Source organism: Lithobates pipiens, unplaced genomic scaffold (assembly GCF_037356315.1).
Source record: "Lithobates pipiens isolate NorthernLeopardFrog02 unplaced genomic scaffold, aLitPip1_a1.2 Scaffold_19, whole genome shotgun sequence".
Classification (NCBI taxonomy): Eukaryota; Metazoa; Chordata; class Amphibia; order Anura; family Ranidae; genus Lithobates; species Lithobates pipiens.
The window spans coordinates 14,505,267-14,519,704 of record NW_027507764.1 but is presented as its reverse complement, the minus strand read 5'-3'; the positions used below and the strand labels follow the sequence as shown (position 1 = coordinate 14,519,704).

Below are 14,438 nucleotides of genomic sequence, written 5' to 3'. Positions count from 1 at the left end.
GGGCTTATCGGAATCTGGAAGCCCCCTTTAACAAGGGGACCTCCAGATCCCGGCCCCTCCTGTGTGAAATGGTAAGGGGGTACAAAAGTACCCCTACCATTTCACAAAAAAAGTGTCTCTTATCATTTTTGACAGTTTTTCACAATTCCTTTATTAAAGTCTTCTTTCATCTTCTTCGGGTCTTCTTTCTTTCTTCATCCTTCAGTTTCTTCCTCCATCTTCTTCTTCCTCTGCTTCTTCCTCCGCTCTTCTGCTTCTTGCTCTGGTGTTCTCGTCCGGCATCTCCCTCCACGGCATCTCTTCTTCCTTGCTTCCTACTTGGGCCACTCCGCATCAATGGGAGGCTCCCACTATGGAACGCTTCTCTTCTTCTGACACTTCTTATATAATGGAGTGCGGGGCCACCCGGTGACCCTGCCCCCTATGACGCACGGTTCCGTGATATAAGTGCCAGAAGAAGACCAGCACCGCACAGCGGGAGCCTCCCATTGAGCGGAGCGGCCGAGAACGAATCGGGAAGAAGAGATGCCGCGGAGGAAGATGCCATACTAGAACACCGGAGCAAGAAGCAGAGGATCGGATGAAGAAGCAGAGGAAGAAGAAGATGGAAAGAAGAAGACTTTAATAAAGGAATTGTCAAAAACTGGCTCTTGTCATTTTTAACATTTTTGACACTTTTTTTGTGAAATGGTAGGGGTACTTTTGTACCCCCTTACCATTTCACACGGGGGGGGGGGGCGGGATCTGGGGGTCCCCTTGTTAATTAGTAGTTAGTTAGTTAGATTTTGATAAACCCCCTGCCCACAGACCCCCACAACCACCGGGCAAGGGTTGTGGGGATGAGGCCCTTCTCCCCATCAACATGGGGACAAGGTGCTTTGGGGGGCCACCCACAAAGCACCCTCCCAATGTTGAGGGCATGTGGCCTGATACAGTTCAGGAGGGCCCGCTCTCTCGTCCCCCCCTCTTCTTCTGCAGCCTACCAGGTTGCGTGCTCTGACAAGGGACTGGTATGGATTGTGAGGTGGACCCCCACGCCTTTTTTTTTTTGGGGCGCGGGGTTCCCCTTAAAATCCATACCAGATCTGAAGGGCCTGGTATGGAATTTCAGGGGATCCCCATTTTTTTTTTCTTCTTAATGCTAACATGACCTGTGTGCAAATAACCTTAAAAAAAAAACATAAAAGTGAAACAGCGTAAAAAAAAAAAGTCAAGTTGAGAAATGCGCCCGTTCAGCTTATGCAAATGCATTTATGTTGCTTGACATTTACTAAGATTTTACTGTCGCCGTGAACCAAAGTATTTGAATGTGCGCAAATGGCGCTTGCGCATGCGCAATGCATAAATTGACCTTGCGCAGTTCTAAGTGTATTCGCAGGCGCAGCAAGCTTGTTCAGAGAAAGTTACTTTCTCATTCTATTTTGGGCATATTTGTTACTTGGGCAGTTAAAACTATACTTCCTCACATCACCCACATAATATTGGCACTTCCAGCTTCCTGCTGTCAGAGTGCATTTTATTCTGCCTAATCTTCTCCCAAAGGCTCCGATTGCCGCCTTCCCGTCCGTCTCCCTGGGCGGGGGGTGGATGGCATTAGTTTGCAATCCCCCCTGAAAAATTTGGCACCAGCCACCACTGCTTTAGAAGAATGGAAAAACATTATGGGTTAAGTGTATAAAAAAGTGAGCAATATCTGCACTGCTCCAACAAATCTTTCCGTATTCTGTATAATTATCTTCTATGTTTGTAAGCGCCATCTAGTGACCATAATGCGTTTTTGTTCCTGTTCCTGAGACATTTAGAAAAAAATATATACATAACAGCCACTAGATGGCGCTTGATAACATAGGAGATAATTATATCACACAGAATATATACTTTTTGAGGAGCTGTGCAGATATTTTTCACATTCGTTCAGCCAACGGACCCCAAAATGTATAATTATTAAGGTCTCCTGTTTTTCTTTTTCAGCCTTTAATATCGCCAGAACTGGGGAAGCCTCACAGAGCTCTGATTTTCAAGACTCTAAGCCTGTAGGTTACGCTTACAAGGCCATTGATAGTGTGAAAGATACAAACTGGTATAATGGCTTCTGTACCCACACAAATAAGGAACCGTCGCCCTGGTGGAGGCTAGACATGAAACGGAGATACAAAGTAAATACCGTTGTAGTCACTGGACGGTCGGATATGGATATGCAACGGATGATGGGTGCCGAGGTCCGAATTGGAAATTCTCCAGTCAATAACAACCCAGTGTGAGTACCACGGGGCCAACAAACTGTAATGCCGCGTACACACGACCGGACTTAGGTCCGACAGACTTTCAACGGAGTTCTGACGGAGTTCTGACGGACTTTCCGAATGAACGGACTTGGCCACACACAATCACACCAAAGTCCGACGGATTCGAACGTGATGACATACGACCGGACTAGAATAAGGAAGTTCATAGCCAGTAGCCAATAGCTGCCCTCGCATCGTTTTTTGTCCGTCGGACTAGCACACACACGAGCGGATTTCTCGGTAGGAACTGGGTCCGGCGGAGTTCTTTCGGAAAAATTTGAAACATGTTCTATTTCTAAAGTCTGTCAGACTTTTGCAAATCAAAAGTCCGCTGCAGCCCACACACGATCGAATAGTCTGCCGGAATCATTCCGTCAGACTTTTGATGTTGAAAAGTCTGGTCGTGTGTACGCGGCATTAGAATTCAATGACAGGTGTATCTGACCTTCTATGACTTACCTGATACTGATTTCTTCTCCTTTGGTCTGATATCTTCTGCTAAATTCATCTTTCAGAGGCATAAACTGTTGCATTTTCTTGTGCAGGAACCCGAATACCTGTGGAAATAGGAAGGAATACGGCGCTAGTTTGTAAACCCTAACAGCAGCAGCTCAATAATGTGAGATATACACAAAAACGAAACACAATACAGGAAAAAGCTGCGCAAACAAAAATTAAGCGATAAATCAACCTAATGCCAAAACATAAGAATGTACATGACCAAGAACTAGGTGAAAATTTAAAAGTTCAAATAAGAAAAATCCAATGAATCCAAGTGAAGAGTGAGTAAAAATCCTTGATAAACAGACACCACTTGATGTGATCCACCACCTCACAAATAACATGCTTAGCAAGCTTGGATAAGCCTGTATGATGGATTGACATCCGGACACCAAAGTCAGCACCAAAGGTAAACCAGGAATCTCAGCAGGTACACGGAGCACATACCAATCAAGGGCTCATGGGGATGGAAGAAAGCCAACCATAGCGTGAGTCCGTATAGATAAATGTATTTAAATTTTAAAAATGTGCACTTAAAAGAAATAAGTGGACGACATCAGTTATAGACGAAACGTACGCTGGGAGGTTGATGAGCTGAGGTCATCGCGACCTGGATACGAATGGGTGTATGCAAGCCAGCTGGCGAGCTGTTTTTAATGGATGTTTTTCCACTTATTTCTTGTAAGTGCACATTTTTTATACTTAAATAAATTTATCTATACGGATTCACACTATGGTTGTCTTTCTTCCATCCCTATGAGCCCTTGATTAGTATGTGCTCCATGTACCTGCTGAGATTCCTGGTTTACCTTTCGGTGCTGACTACAGAGAGGTGACGCTGCTGGTTTGGTGTCTGGATATCAATCCATCATACAGGGTTATCCAAGCTTGCCCTCTGGTAAGCGCGTTATTCGTGTGGTGGTGGATCACATCAAGTGGTGTCTGTTTATCAAGCATTTTTACTCACTCTTCACTTGGATTCATTGGATTTTTCTTATTTGAACTTTTCAATTTTCACCTAGTTCTTGATCACACATTATTATGTACATTCTTATGTTTTGGCATTAGGTTGATTTATCACTTAATTTTAGTTTGCTTGTGCAGCTTATTCCTGTATTGTGTGACCCGAATACCTGTGTCTGCTGTGGGTACAATAGGAAACCGGTCCTCTCAACACTCCTATGTAGTTTCTTTTATCTATCGCACTGATGTATAGACTTCATTACGAATCGAAATTGGAACTAAATTTTCGTTATTCGGAGATTCGGAGGTATATGAATCTCTGAATCACAATAGCAACGAAATTTCAACAAATCTCAAATAAATTTTAAGGAAACTAAATATGGAATTCATTTGTTTAATTGAGATGTTTGAAGCATCATAATAACGCAACACCGTAATGTGATGATCCAAATAATTTGGATACATTTTGTTTTTATGTTTCATTATTTAAAAAAAAAATGCACTACACATGAAATGGAAACATATTGCAATAAATACAGGAAGGTATAAAAGCAGTGGCGGCTGGTGCTCAATATTTTTGGGGTGGGAGACGGACAGGAAGGCAGTAATCTGACCCCCCCTCCCACGGGAGATGAACGGGAAGGTGTGGTGATCACCCCCCTAGGAGACGGATGGGAAGGTGGCGGTAAGAGGTCTCCTTACCTTAGAAGGCAGATGACAAGGATCCAGGGTAGGGCTGCTGCTCCTCGCTCCAGCTACTCCTCGCTCTGGGTCGTTGCTTCTCCTCCCGGCCGAACAGGAAGTGGGCCCTGAGACCTGATTGGTTGGGAGTTCTAAGACTCCTTGTATGTCCATAAGGGACGCACATCCGCCACCCCTGTTCATGCATCCGGCCCCCTAATCTACAGCACCTTGCAAAAGTATTCACCCACCCCCCCATGGCATTTTTCGCGTTTGGTTGCCTCACAACCTGGAATTAACATGGATTGTTTTAGGATTTACATAATTTAATTTACAGCTGTTTTTTTTATTGTGAAGCAAACAACAAATAGGACAAGATAGCAGAATAAGTCAATGTGCATAACTATTCACCCCCCTAAAGTCAATACTTTGTAAAGCCACCTTTTGTGGCTATCACAGCTCCAGGTCGCTTTGGATAAGTCTCTATGAGTGTTGCCACATCTCACCACTGGGATTTTTGCCCATTCCTCCTCCTTGCAAAACTGCTCCAGCTCCTTCAAGGTGGAATGGTTTGCACTTGTGAACAGCAATCTTTAAGTCTGACCACAGATTTTCTATTGGATTGAGGTCTGGGCTTTGACTAGGCCATTCCAACACATTTACCTGTTTCCCCTTAAACCACTCAAGTGTTGCTTTAGCAGTGTGTCTGGGGTTATTGTGAACCTCCGGCCTAACCTCAAATCACACACAGAGTGCTACAGGTTTTGCTCAAGAATATGAATGTTTTTAGCACCATCCATCTTTCCCTCAACTCTGACCTAGTCCTGCTGAAAAACATCCCCACAGCATGATGCTGCCACCACCATGTTTCACAGTGGGGATGGTGTTCTTTGGGTGATGTGTTGGGTTTGCGCCAGACATAGAATTTTCTTTGATGGTCAAAAAGTTCAATTTTAGTCTCATCAGACCAGAGAACCTTCCTCCATACATTTTGGGAGTCTTCCACGTGCCTTTTCGCAAACTCAAAACGTGCCATTTTGTTTTTTGCTGAGAGTGATGGCTTTCTTCTGGCCACTCTGGCATAAAACCTAACTCTATGGAGCGTGCGGCTTATTGTTGTCCTAGGTACAGACAGTGGCGGCCCGTCCATAGGGGGGACTTGGGTGCCCCCCCCCCAAGCTGTTCTAAAAAAAAAATTTAAATGTCACTTTAAGCCCATGTACACACGGTCGGACATTCCGACGGAAAATGTCCGATCGGACCATGTTGTCGGATAATCCGACCGTGTGTGGGCTTCATCTGACAAAGTTTGAGAGCTGGATATAAAATATTCCGACAACATGATCCGATCGGACTTTGTCCGATTGTTTGTAGAGAATTCTGATTAGACAAAGTGCCACGCATGCTCAGATCAAATTCCTAGACCAAAGCTATTGGCTACTAGCCTGAACATAGTCCCGTCGTAACTAAATAACATCATCACGTTCCGAACGATCGTTTTTTCCGACAACTTTGTCCAACTGTGTGTATGCAACACCAGTTTCGGACAACATCCGTTGGACAAAATCTGATGGATTTTGTTGTCGGAATGTCCAACCGTGTGTACAAGGGCTAAGAGTGACCAGGCGCCGGACATGCGGCGGTCTATGGGAAGCTTCCCAGCCTGCAATCAGCTGATTGCAGGCTGGGAAGCTGATTTGCCCATGTACAGGGCGTGTGCAGGGTGCAAACGATCCCCCCTAAACAATCCCCACTCTACAGTGATTTGTCTTCATCCTCTAGTGCATTCCTATTAGTAGGGAATGGAGGATGGTGGGCGGTGCTTTTTGATTCACCACCTCCAGTTTTCCAGCTCACTGCGCAAGTGTGCTGTACACAGTAAGGGGGTCCATTACCGGTATCTCACAGAACAGGACTGGAGCTTATTCACCTCCCTGGGGATCGGTGACCCTTCACAGCATGGGACTGAATTCCCTTGGAGCAGCCAGCAGCAGCGGGTGTCACTCACAATCACTGTGAGTGTATATAAAACAAAGACAATTCCATAGCTCAACTCACCAACCAGTCTGCTGAACAACCAAATTAACCTGTCTAACCATCTGTTAAAACCCCTGCTTTTAACAGATGGTTAGACAGGTTAATTTGGTTGGTCAGCAGACTGGTTGGTGAGTTGAGCTATGGAATTGTCTTTGTTTTATATGTATATGCCCTCCATGGGCTCCTCACTGTGAAGGCCAGTTATAGGTATGGGCAGTGGCCAGTTTTTTTGTCACTGTGAGTGTATGGAACGGCCAGCAGCAGCGGATGTCACGGATCACAGTAAGTGTGTGTGGAATGGCCAGCCTCTGCTCTCTACATAGAGGACAGATAAGACTGTGAGAGTAAAGGATTGGGGAACAAGTGCACAGTATCTGCGTTTGATGGCACAGTAGCTGCGTTTGATGGCACAGTGGCTGCGTTTGATGGGCACAGTGTCTGTGTTTGATGGGCACAGTAGCTGCGTTTGATGGGCACAGTGGCTGTGTTTGATGGGCACAGTGGCTGTGTTTGATGGGCACAGTGGCTGTGTTTGATGGGCACAGTGGCTGTGTTTGATGCAGAGTGGATGCGTTTCATGGTGGCTGCGTTGATGGCACAGTGGCTGCGTTTGATGGCACAGTGGCTGCGTTTGATGGCACAGTGGCTGCGTTTGATGGCACAGTGGCTGCGTTTGATGGCACAGTGGCTGCGTTTGATGGTAGCTGCGTTGATGGCACAATGGATGCGTTTGATGGCACAGTGGATGTGTTTGATGGTGTCTGCGTTTGATGGCACAGTGGATGCATTTGATGGCACAGTGGATGCGTTTGATGGCACAGTGGCTGCGTTTGATGGCACAGTGGCTGCGTTTGATGGCACAGTGGCTGCGCTTGATGGCACAGTGGCTGCGCTTGATGGGCACAGTGGCTGCGCTTGATGGGCACAGTGGCTGCGCTTGATGGGCACAGTGGCTGCGCTTGATGGGCACATTGGCTGCGTTTGATGGGCACAGTGGCTGCGCTTGATGGGCACAGTGGCTGCGCTTGATGGGCACAGTGGCTGCGCTTGATGGCACACTTGATGCATTTGATGGCATAGTGGCTGTGTTTGATGGCACAGTGGCTGCATTTGATGGCACAGTGGCTGCATTTGATGGCACAGTGGCTGCATTTGATGGCACAGTGGCTGCATTTGATGGCACAGTGACTGCATTTGATGGGCACAGTGACTGCATTTGATGGGCACAGTGGATACGTTTGATGGGCACAGTGGATACGTTTGATGGGCACAGTGGATACGTTTGATGGGCACAGTGGCTGCGCTTGATGGCACAGTGGCTGCAATTGATGTTTTTTTTTCAGTTTGTTTGCCCCCACCCAAATTTTGAGCACCAGCCGCCACTGTGTACAGATACTCAAGTCTGTGCTGTGGAACTCTGCAGCTCCTCCAGGGTTATCTTAGGTCTCTATGCTGCCTCTCTGATTAATGCCCTCCTTGTCCGCTCCGTGAGTTTTGGTGTGCGGCCGTCTCTTGGCAGGTTTGCTGTTGTGCCATGTTCTTGCCACTTGGTTATGATAGATTTGATGGTGCTCCTAGGGATCATCAAAGATTTTGAATTTTTTTTATAACCTAACCCTGACTTGTACTTCTCAGCAACATTGTCCCTTACTTGTTTGGAGAGTTCCTTGGTCTTCATGGCAGTGTTTGGTTAGTGGTGCCTCTTGCTTAAGTGTTGCAGCCTCTGGGGCCTTTCAAAAAGGTGTGTATATGTAGTGACAGATCATGTGACACTTAGATTGCACACGGGGGGACATCATTTCACTAATTATGTGACTTTTGAAGGTAATTGGCTGCACCAGAGCTTTTTATGGGCTTTATAACAAAGGGGGTGAATACATACGCACATGCCAATTATCAGTGTTTTATTTCTGAAAAATAGTTTTATGTACATATTTTTCTAATTTTACTTCACCAACTTAGACTATTGTGTTCTGATCCATCACATATAATTCAGATTAAACATTTTTTAACTAAAGGCTGTAATGTAACAAAATAGGTAAAATGCCAAGGGGGGGGGGGTTATTACTTTGCAAAGCACTGTACATGCAGGGCACCAGATGCATGGATTCCAATTGGGGGGGGGGGGTTTGAAGCACGTGATTAATTAGAGCCGGAGGCTCTAATAGGCTTCAAAATAGGGTGGGCTCACCCAGTTGAGTGACTTTATCAAATGAAAATTCGCTATTGTCACACAAATCAGGAAGCAGGTCTGAGACTCGTTTCCCGATTTGGCCAAAAGGAGAAGCTACGCTGGCCATGGGAGGAGGAGGAGGGAGGAGACACGAGTAGAGGAGACACAGGGGAAGCTGGTAGCCTGGGGTAAGTGTTGTGGCTGGGTGACCAGCCGGGGGGAAGGTGCAGGTGACCCAACAGGGTCAAAAAATACCACCAGCCACCATTCGGCATATAAGGAGTTGACTGAGTTCAATTACTTCTTCGGTTTCAGCTCGGCTTGTTTTGCCTAAATCTGGCACATTTGCAGTTACTGCAGAGGATACAGATCGTCACTCTACACCAGGAGAAGAGACACAGGCATGGCCACACAGTGGGAGGCAAGAGGCGACCACGGCCTGCATCAGCCCTGTCTGAACCACGGCCACCGTCCACCTCCGGCCACAGGGCCCGGTCCCCAACAGGCTGCTCCTGCCAGGACAAAACAGATTACAGCGCACACATTTAAGAATGACATTTATCCTGCAAGGCTAGTTAAAAACACCTGAACATATTAAAAAAAAATACGGGGGATTTGGTCACACTATATGGTCATATAGTGCTAAGCCCACTTACTGCAACAAAGTACCCCGAATTAGTGGGTCCTACCTTAGTAATTGAATGAAAGATCCTGCGTCTCAACCATGGGAGCCAAACTCCTCTATGTGGGAGAACTGAAGGGATTCCTCTTATGCACTGGTGACCACTAATAAAGAGGTAATGAAGGAGGGGAGGGGTGCTCCAGCCCAAAAAAAAATGGTCAGGTCTATTACAATATAAAAAAACATATTTGGGGGGACAAGCAGCCTGGCGGCCCCGGCAACTGCCTGGTGGACATGTAGTTTTGACAGCCACACCAAGATTTGGGAAGGGGGGGTTAACTTTAGGCACTTCCTGCACGTAGCCAGACATTGATGAAAAGAGTAAGGAACAACAGAGACTAAAATATCAGTCTTCTCAGAAATGTTGTAAGTGATAGTATTTCTGAGAGTCGCTCTTACAAAATTTTTATTGCTTCTTTTTCTGAGCATTAACAAAGAAGACAGAAAGAAGGCACCTAGCAGATAGGCCGACTCAGAAGTCCACCAAAAAAATAAAAAAATATGTAAAATCTATAGCACAAAAAGGGGAATGTGGAAGCAAAAGAGAGAAACAAAAAATGCAGGAGGAGAACTAGAGACTAAAGAAAAGGAGGGGGTATGGAGGAAAGGAAAGAGGGGGGAACACAGAGAAGCAGAAAAGGCAATATCAAGATGGTCAAATCCAATGGATCTATGATATCCCACCCAAGGAGACCAACCCTACTTTGATATACTTTTGTATGAGTATCTTTAAAAATAGCTCTAAGCTTCTCATTGATCATAGTGCCTGCAATGCAAACCCAAAAGATAGAGATTGCCCCCAGGATTTAGCAATTCTCTGCCTTGTGGATAAAAACATGTATTTCTGGCCACATTTATTGTTCTTTGAATAAGTTTTTAATGATTGACGTTTGTTTACTATGAACCCATTTTGTAAATCTCTAATAGGAGAGCAAGTGCCATATTCTGTATCATTGTGTTGGTCCTTATTTGTCTTCCACAGGTGCGGTACGGTCACCCAAATTACTGATCCTATATCAACTTTCTCCTGTAATGGGATGGAGGGTCGATACGTCAGTGTGGTGATCCCGGGGCGCAGCGAATTCCTGCTCATTTGTGAGGTGGAGGTCTACGGTGACCCCATGTGTGAGGTCTGCTATTAGGTAAACCTCAGAAGAAAATGGCACAAGGAATACTGAAGTTGATCATCAAATGTAATATCCAGGAAATAACATGTCCATAAAGTGGAACTACACTGCACAACCAAAAACACAATTTAATTCATTTTTTATATTCAAAGCAAACTACCCCCATCCATCCATGTCTTCATTGCTTTATTTTGTTAAGAAATCAGTTTGAAACCCCCCCCCCCCCTCCTAGTTTTGGCCATCTTGAGTAAGGGCAGATGATTCATGTAGCATTTACTTCCTGGAATCCATCAGCCGTTAGTTTAGGCATGCAGGCAGGAGGGCGTTCTTAGCTGAAAAAGCCCATCCTCTTCTCCCAAAGACTACTGGGATGTATGACATCATTTGCCTAGGCATGAAAACTAGGAAGTAACTGAATAAATGTAAAAAGAAAGTTTAAAACAAATGAATATGATATACTTTCCTATTTATTTACTAATGCTAGCAGCATAAGGATTACAAATAGTCAATGTTGATTGAGAGAGTGAAGTTCTGCTTTAAGGCCCCAGAAAAATATGACACATCTATGTTTTCCCATCTGACTGGAGGAGGACGTTTTCCATACCTTATGCCGCGTACACACGACCAGACTTATGGCCGACAGACTTTTGAAGGAGTTCTGATGGAGTTCTGACAGAGTTCTGACGGACTTTCCGAATGAGCGGACTTGGCCACACACAATCACACCAAACTCCGACGGATTCGAACGTGATGATGTATGACTGGACTCGAATAAGGAAGTTCATAGCCAGTAGCCAATAGCTGCCCTAGCGTCGGTTTTTGTCCGTCGGAATAGCATACACACGAGCGAATTTCTCGGTAGGAACTGGGTCCGGCAGAGTTCTGGCGGAAAAATTTGAAGCATGTTCCATTTCTAAAGTCTGTCAGACTTTTACGAATCAAAAGTCCGTTGCAGCCCACACACGATCGAATAGTCTGCCGGAATCATTCCGTCAGACTTTGGATGTTGAAAAGTCCGGTCGTGTGTACGGGGCTTTATAGTCTTGACTCACTCAAGAAACTCTTCAGAAACACCAGTCTATATATTTTTATTTTAAGTGAAATTTAGGGATCTATTTATAAATCTTTTCACCCAAAATTCACACAACTTTCAACCAGGATTCACATATTTCCGCAACTGACAGTGGCGGCTGGTGAAGTTTTAGGATGGGGGCCCCACACCCCGCCCTTTTTATTTGACCCCTCCAACTTCTCATAAGCCCCACCCCTTATAGAATCCACTCACTCCGCCCCCTGTATTCCACTTGCTTCCACACATAGTGTCAGGACTTTACAGCTCAGTATCACAGGACAGAGTATACAGCCCCAGAATCACAGGATCAGAGTATATAGAACATCATCACAGAGCAGGGTATATAGATCATCATCATAGATAGGACTGACAGCACTGCCCATACCACCCCCCCGCACAGGTCTTGGTGGCACACTGACAGTACCCCTACAACCCCCTGCAGCGTAGGCCTCGTGACACCAACAGCACCCCCGCGTAGCGCAGGTGACTGAAAGCAAAACACCCCCACAGGCAGTTCAGCATTTACCGGGCTGTTGGGTCCAATCCCCCAGAGGAGTTCGATCCTCCAGCTTCCTCCCCTGTGTGTCTCTTCTTCCACCAATAGGATAACCTGGTGCTTTGGCCAATCGGGCAACAGGTCTCACTGACCTGCCTCCTGATTGTCGGGGGGCCACTGTGGTGTAAAAAAATAGGGAAAATTCATTTGCTATGGTCACATAACAGGGTGGGATCAGGGCGCACTCTCTGCACCCCGAGCTCACCCATTTTTGAAGCCTTTTAGAGCCTCTGGCTCTAACCAGGTGCTTAAAAAAACACCCCCTCCCACCCCCCATAGGACTCCATGCGTCTGGAATCCTGAAAGTTATCGGTTGCATGGATAAGGGGGCTGCGGCAGGGATAGGGAGGGCACCGTGCGCCCACATATTTCACAGGCCACCACTGCCAACTGAACTTAATTTACTCCTGGGTGAAATTTGTCCCATGTGAATTTTTTTTCTTTGTAAATAGACCCCCTAAACAAGAGTATTTAAAGCCAAATCTTCATTTTCAGTTATGGATGGAATGTGGAAGGGTTTGAACAGCACAGTGGTGTAGTGGTTAGCACTCTCACCTAGCAGTAAGAAGGGTCGCTGGTTCAAATCCCAACCACGACACTACCTGCCTGGAGTTTGCATGTTCTCCCTGTGCCTGCGTGGGTTTCCTCCGGGTACTCCGGTTTCCTCCCACACTCCAAAGACATGCAGGCAGGTTAATTGGCTTCTGTCCAAAATTGGCCCTAGTATGTGAATGGGGACCTTGGATTGTGGGCTCCTTGAGGGTAGGGACCAATGTGAGTGTGCAGGGATAGGGATAATTGTAGACACTCACCAAGGTTGAACTGGATGGACTGGTGTCTTTATTCAACCTTCCTAACTATGAAAACTATGAAAACTATGAAAACCACTGTCTGGTGTTATTGATGCCTGTGTCTGCTTCATATAGCACAGCTAAGTCAATGACCTCTCTCCAACGCTTTTAGGCCAGATGGTCTGTGGTACCAGTTCTGAGACTCCTCCAGCCTTTCGCCTGTGTTACCCTGATATCCCTCCAGCTGTTTGCCTTTGTTATCAAATTTAGCCTTGTTGACTGCAGTATTTTCCATTTATTGGGCGGTGTGGGGTCTTATCTGAAACATAAGTGAATGTATTGGAACTTGCTTAAAAATGTTAAATAAATAAAATGTGTTTGCAGTGAGCAGTGACTTGTATTTATTTATAGGATTTATTGTGTGCAACTGTTGGAAACACAAACCTAATTCTAAAGTTTGTTGTCTTAATCATATGAGCTGTCAATCTAGTTCTATGGCTAAAGTGTATTGTTTAAACAAATGGATGTGGTTCCTTTTGCTAAAATTTCTGGCTGTTTCCTAGAGCTTGCAGTCTATTTCCACTGTCGGCATAATCTGCTCAGTACTGTGTGAAGAGGTAATTGGGGCTTGTATTATTACTCATCCGAGAAAGCTTCAGATTTTAAACACTGATTGTTCTACTTACTCTGCTACCAAAATAGAGGAATGTACCCCACAGATGGACTGCCAGTGACCCCACTTAAAACAGGCCCCCTCGTACTGTACTGTTTACATGGCACCAGTGGCAGCCGGTGGTATATTTTTTTGGGGGGGAAGGGTGGCAAACAGTGCACAGACCCCCCCCAGGTCGGTTGGTCACCCGCGACAATTACCCCGGGCAGCACTTCCATCCTCCACATCATGGTGGTGTCCTCGCCATACATCTACTCCTTAGCAGCATCTGTGAGTCTCCTCCTTGGCATCACGGTAGCGTCTTCGCCATGCGTCTCCTCCCTCCACCGTCCTCGGCCAATAGGGTAGCTTCTCCTTTTAAAAACAGAAAATAGATCCCGCACCTCCTAATTTCTAAACTAGGTTCCTAAGCTGCTACCCCTTAACTAGGTGAAAAAACACCAGTGCTGAATTTGGAGAGGTTGGTAGGGGGCGCTAATTGGTCTAACAAACCAACAAATTGGTCTAACAAAAAAAATTTATAATTTTTTTTTTTTTTGGCTACCAGCCTGCCTGGTTTTACAACTATGTTAGATATCTGGTAAACTATAATTGACTTATAAAGTCCTAGCTTCTCCTTTTGGCCAATCGGGAAACGGGACCCAGGACCCACTTCCTGATTGGTCGTGAGGCAGAATCAGTGTGACAATAGCGAATATTAATTCGCTATTCATTCGCTATTCTCACACAACTGGGTGGGCTTCGGGCGCAGTACTACCCTTTTTTGAAGCCTGTTAGAGCTTCTGGCTCTAACCACGTGCTTAAAAAAAAAAAATCCCCATTGGAATCCATGCATTCGGTGTCCTGCAGGTAGATTAGGGGGCCTGGTGCACGGATGGAGGGGGGGGGCGGTATCAT

General features: G+C 45.7%; 1 protein-coding gene across 2 annotated transcripts in view; it reads left to right on the top strand.

Moving 5' to 3' along the window:
• Positions 1–13,255, top strand: part of LOC143997913 (pentraxin fusion protein-like) — a 29,508-nt gene extending 16,253 nt beyond the window's left edge. For both annotated transcript variants that reach the window (XM_077493735.1, XM_077493734.1), the window contains exons 3-4: positions 1,972–2,257; positions 10,305–13,255. In XM_077493735.1, coding sequence (XP_077349861.1) covers positions 1,972–2,257; positions 10,305–10,464 — 446 coding nt within the window. In that variant the 3' untranslated portion in view covers positions 10,465–13,255. The remainder of the gene's footprint in view (positions 1–1,971; positions 2,258–10,304) is intronic.
• Positions 13,256–14,438: the final 1,183 nt, after the last annotated feature.